Raw genomic sequence first — 5,968 nt, forward strand, 5'->3', positions numbered from 1 at the left:
ATTAATCTCCAAAGGATAAAGGTATGTTTCCTTAGAAATACGAGACTTAAATTTGTGTGGGTCTAAGCACGAGAATGAGCTATGGATCTGTTTTTGGATCAGGTTATCAGCCAGCATGCACAACGCTTTGATCACATCAACTTTGGTGAGATATGCTCTATTCTATCTCTATTAATTTATCATACTTTGATTTAGGCAATTCACGTTATATTTGTTTTCATATAGTGTTGTTAGATAATCTTTATTAGAAAACACGCTATAGGTTTCACGAACATGTTGAGTCATTGATCTCAACCATGTACATTATTGACGAGGCTCTTAGAATTTTAGCATGGTTTTGAGTAAGTAATTGATAACAATTCCTCCTCATCTAAATAAATATCATATTTTAGAACAAACTTTATGTGGGTACAATAAATAACTAAATAAATCAATATTAAAGTAAGATAAATTCATATTAATTATTTTTATTAATTAAAATAACAAAAATACCTCTATCATTCTCGTAAAAACTATTAATATTTTATTTTTAAAATCTTTATAATAATAGAAAAGTTGGGATATTTAATAAAAGAAAAAACGAGGATTAACCGAGTATTTAAGGAGCTAGAAAAAAAAAATGAAATAATGAATTGTTGAGTTAGCATTTTCGGTTGAGATCCCAGTCTCCAAGTGGGCTCTCTTAGCTGCTCGCAACTTTAGCTTTTTAGAGAATCTCGCACCTGTGTTGTAGGACTTGTAGCTCGGTAGTCCATCAAGTAGGTTTGTTTATTCTTCGAGTTTCAAGTGTGTTCACCGTTATAGTAATCCATAAGCAAAAGATGTTTCGAAAGATCGGGAGTTCATGAGTATTTTTTAAATATTAAACCTTCTAACCAGGGATACTCGAGACCTCTAGTTAGGCAAGGAGAGTCAAAATGACCAATTTACCCATGGAGGTTGACTTGGACCAATTTTCCCAATTTTTCAGTATTATATTTTATATTTTTATTAATATTGATTTAGGCATTGAAACTCTCTAAAGTTTTTACTTGATCCTCCATAAAACCAAAAAAGGTCAAATGCTCAAATCCCTCTCTCCCTCCGCCCGTCGCTCTCCCTCTCCCTCTCAATCCTCTGTCACAATTTGCCAATTCCCATGTTCTTGACCTTTCCCAGTTGAACCATTTTGAATTTTCTCTTACCCATTTCCATTTCTTCACAAAAAATTCCTTATCCTCTTCATACTCTCCACACTATGCTCTCTTCTCCCCTCACCCTCCCATTCCCACCTGGGTTCACTTAGATTTTCCCGCCCCTACATCTCTGTTTCACCATGAATTCCACATGGAAGAAGCTCAAACTAGCTCTCGGCTTCAATATGTGCCTCTATACCCCTCCAAATCCCCCCGATTCCTTGCCTTCCATGCCTTCTAGGTTCTCCGACGCCGCCGCGCCGTCTAATTTGCTTTCTCAGGCCAGTTTTATCTCCGATTGCCACCCGCCGACGACACCCACTTCGTCCTCTTCCGGTCTCCGCCTCTCCAAATCCTCAACCAGATCCTCCAAGGTTTGTTATGGATCTTTTTATATTTGGGGTTCGCCCCTTTTGCTAGCTTCTTGATTCTCTGCTGCTGTTTATCTTTTTTTTTGGTGGGTTAAATTCAGTATATTATTATGATCTTAAGATTGTTGGATACGAGTAGTAAAATGAAATGATTAGAATATCCTTCTCTGTTCATAAGCAATTGATTCAGAAAGTAATACACTGTGCTGCTGTTCTGTACCACTTTCAATGTCTATGAGTTGTAATGTTACTTTCAAATACATGGATTTATGTGGAGGATGGTAAAGTGGAGTAGTCCCTTCAAGGACCATTAAGCCTTTGGCTTATTAGTGAAGTAACTCTGTTCTCTGCCTTTACTTTTCAAGCCTCCCCTGAAGAGAGAAAAGTGGTTTGCACTGTCAACACCATCACCCTTTCCCTTTTGCTTCTCAGTGGTGATTTATTAAAAGCCTGTGGCCCACCCCATCTTCATTCTATGACTTCCAGCAATCACTATAATAAACAAGACATTGGTGAATAGTAAAAAGAATCCAAAGTACATTATTTTTATGTGGCGACCCATAATTTCACTTCTTTTTATGAGCTTATATGGTCTCTTCTTTTTATTTCCTCCTTTTGTTTTATATCCTCTATTTGTTGCTGAATTATTCTATCTTTTGGAAAGTTACCCAGTTGACTGTTTGTAGTTTTCCATCATGTCCTCCTCTATTACCTATTATTGACTTTTTGCCTTTTCTTTTGCTCCGAAGATTTACCATTGAGTCTTACCGCGATTACGTGAGATCCTATATTGGTTGAGGAGGAGAACGAAATATTCTTTATAAGGGTGTGGAAACCTCTCTCTAGCAGATGCGTTTTAAAAACCTTGAGGGGAAACCCGAAAGAGAAAGCTCAAAGAGGACAATATTTGCTAGCGGTGGGCTTAGACTGTTACAAATGGTATCGGAGCCACACACCGGATAATGTGCTAGCGAGGAGGCTGAGCCTCGAACGCGGGTAGACATGAGGCGGTGTGCTTGCAAGGATGCTGGGCCCCAAAGTGGGTGGATTGGGGTCCCACAACGATTGAAGAAGGGAACGAGTGCCAGCGAGGATGTTGGGCCCTGAAAGGGGGTGGATTGTGAGATCCCACATCGGTGAAGCATTTTTTATAAGGGTGAGGAAACCTCTCCCTATCAGATGCGTTTTAAAAACCTTGAAGGGAAGCCCTAATATAGGTTAGCAGTGGGCTTAGGTTGTTACAAATGGTATCAGAGCTAGACACCGGACAATGTGTCAGCGAGGAGGCTGAGCCCCGAAGGAGGGTGGACATGAAGCGGTGTGCCAGCAAAGATGCTGGGCCTCAAAGGGGGTGGATTGTGAGATCCCACATCAGTTGGAGAATGAAGTATTCTTTATAAGGGAGTGGAAGCTTCTCCCTAGCAGACACATTTTAAAAATCTTGAGGGGTAGCTCGAAAGGGAAAGCCAAAAGAGTACAATATCTACTAGCGGTGGTGTTATTTTTCGTATGGATCTTGGAATATGTGTACTCTGGTTGGGAGGTTTTTGTGATATTACCTCTTCTTTTGATATATGGTGTTGACAGATGAGATTGCACTATGCAAAAAGACACTGTCTTATCACGTTGCCTTCTAAAGTTTCTTCTGAAATTTTACCTTCTTTCTCTCTCACGAATAAGGGGGAAGGGAAAAGGTAAGTTGAAAATACCCTTTGGGCGAAAAACGATAAAACCGAAAGTTAATGCCAAAAGTAGCTGCAGATAATGAGTTTTTAAGCAAATTGCCCTTTTCATTTTTCTTTTGTATTAGCTTATTGATTCATTTCTAGCCGAAATTCTCTGCTTTGGCCCGTTACGCATCGTCGTCAGCCTCACGATTTTAAAACGCGTCTACTAGAGAGAGATTTTCATACTCTTATAATGAATGTTTCGTTCCCCTCTCCAACCGCTGTGGAATCTCACAATCCACCTCCCTTGGAGGCTAACGTCCTCGCTAGTACACCGCCTAGTGTCGATTGGGGGGGAGAACGAAACATTTCTTATAAGGGTGTGGAAATCTCTCTCTAGCATACGTGTTTTAAAAACATTGAGGGGAAACCCAAAGAGGATAATATCTGCTAGCGGTGGGCTTGGGCCGTTACACTACGTGTTTTTTTTTTGGAGCAATCGAGTTGGAGTTTTTGGTTATTTTTATTCTCATCCTTTGATCATTTCCAAATTGCAGAGGACATGTGCAATTTGTCTGACTGCTATGAAGCCAGGGAAGGGCCATGCTATCTTCACTGCTGAGTGTTCCCACTCGTTTCATTTCCATTGCATCACTTCAAATGTTAAGCATGGAAACCAAATTTGCCCAATTTGCAGAGCCAAATGGAAAGAGATTCCTCTCCAAAGCCCTGCTTCTGATCTTCCCAATGGAATGATGAGATTCAACCAAATTGATTGGTCTCGAGATGACTCGTGGATGACCGTTTTAAGAAGGGTTCGTCCCGCACCGATCGATGCGCCTAGGCCGATAGCCTCTCAGTCTCATGGACCTGAGCCAGATCTGTTTGATGATGATGAAGTCCTAGATCATCAGCCTGTTATCCCTGATGAAGGAACACCTTTTGTAGATGCTGTTGATAGTTCTATTGGAACAATTGAGGTTAAGACATATCCTGAAGTTTCCGCTGTTGCTCGATCTGCAGTTCACGATAATTTCACTGTATTAGTGCATATCAAAGCTAGTCTTACGAGTCAGAGCCAACGTTGTCGTGAAACTCCGATCCCTTTTCCTCCGTCTCGAAGTTCTCGTGCTCCAGTCGACCTTGTTACAGTGCTTGATATCAGTGGGAGCATGGCTGGTACTAAGCTTGCGTTGCTAAAACGAGCAATGGGCTTTGTGATACAGAACCTCGGCCCCTCGGATCGACTTTCAGTAATATCATTCTCCTCTACAGCACGACGCGTCTTTTCTCTTCGTCGGATGACTGAGAGTGGACAACAACAGGCATTACAAGCTATTAATTCTTTGGTTTCAAATGGTGGAACAAACATTGTTGATGGCTTAAAGAAAGGGACCAAAGTATTATTGGATAGGAAGTGGAAGAATCCTGTTTGTAGCATTATGCTACTTTCAGATGGTCAGGACACATATACGTTTGGCATGGGTAGTTCACGTTCCGAAACCGACTATCTGTCGCTTCTACCAGTAGCAATCCGCCGTAATAACAACACAGCATTGCAGATACCAGTGTATTCATTCGGGTTCGGCACCGACCATGATGCTACAGCAATGCACGCTATCTCCGAGATTTCAGGGGGGACGTTTTCCTTTGTCGAAGCAGAAGCTACAATCCAGGACGCATTTGCTCAGTGCATTGGAGGGCTCTTGAGTGTTGTTGTGCAAGAGCTTCAGGTTAGAATTGAATGTGTTCATCCTAGTTTGCAGCTCGGTTCATTGAAAGCAGGAAATTACCGATCAAACATCGACGCAGACTCGAGAATTGGCACTATAAATGTGGGAGACTTGTATGCTGAAGAAGAACGAGACTTTTTGGTGACAATTAATGTACCTTATGGTGATTCTATTGATGAGATGTCATTGCTCAAAGTCAAATGTGCTTACCGAAAACCGATCGCAAACGAAACAGTGACGTTAGAAGACATTGAAGAAGTGAAGATAAAAAGGCCAAATGCTATCGGAGAACAATCTGTGTCGATAGAAGTCGACAGGCAACGCAATCGTATACACGCCCTCGAGTCAATGGCCAAGGCTAGAGTTGTGGCCGAGCGTGGTGATTTGGCCAATGCAGTCTCTATCTTGGAGAGCTGTTATAGAGCAGTATCAGAAACTATCTCAGGACAAGCTGGTGATCATTTGTGCACAGCACTTTGTGCCGAGTTAAAGGAGATGAAGGAAAGAATGGAAAACCGACGCATCTACGAGGCATCAGGAAGGGCGTATGTTCTATCAGGACTAAGCTCACATTCATGGCAGCGAGCCACGGCTCGTGGCGATTCAACACACAACACGAGCCTTGTGCAAGCTTACCAAACCCCATCAATGGTAGACATGTTGACACGGTCTCAAACCATGATAGTAGGGAACCCGACACCACGACCCCAAAGAACACTCCGCCCTACCATGACGTTTCCTGCACGAACTCGTCAACGGTAAACAACGGTACGATCTGAAACTTCATCCTGCCTGCCTTTTTGCTTTCTTTTTTTCTTTTGTGTTGTGTTATTCATCCTTTGGTGGGTATACTTGCTTGTTGTAAGTTGTAAATGAAAAAGAATTGGGGGTGAAATATGTAATGTTTGGAGAGATTGGTTTACTCTAAGTGTGATTTTGGTTGGTGGTATAGAAGTGAATTATGGGGATAAGTATAATGAGTTTATCACTATGGTATAATACTGCTCCTAATTCTTTTCCAA

The 5,968-nt window shown here is 41.5% G+C and overlaps 1 protein-coding gene across 1 annotated transcript; it reads left to right on the forward strand.

The window, feature by feature from the left end:
* The first annotated feature begins 1,056 nt into the window (after positions 1-1,056).
* On the forward strand, positions 1,057-5,968 carry LOC111464899. Its single transcript, XM_023109181.1, has 2 exons — positions 1,057-1,549; positions 3,771-5,968. Exons 1-2 carry the CDS (start codon positions 1,316-1,318, stop codon positions 5,706-5,708), a joined length of 2,172 nt encoding a protein of 723 aa, XP_022964949.1. The 5' UTR covers positions 1,057-1,315; the 3' UTR covers positions 5,709-5,968.

This window comes from Cucurbita moschata, unplaced genomic scaffold (genome assembly GCF_002738365.1).
Source record: "Cucurbita moschata cultivar Rifu unplaced genomic scaffold, Cmos_1.0 Cmo_Scf00031, whole genome shotgun sequence".
Taxonomy (NCBI): Eukaryota; Viridiplantae; Streptophyta; class Magnoliopsida; order Cucurbitales; family Cucurbitaceae; genus Cucurbita; species Cucurbita moschata.

Coding starts and splice junctions, on each gene's coding strand:
- LOC111464899 (XM_023109181.1), top strand. CDS start 1,316: ATGAATTCCACATGGAAGAAGCTCAAACTAGCTCTCGGCTTCAATATG. Junction 1,550..3,770: donor CCTCAACCAGATCCTCCAAG/GTTTGTTATGGA, acceptor TCCAAATTGCAG/AGGACATGTGCAATTTGTCT.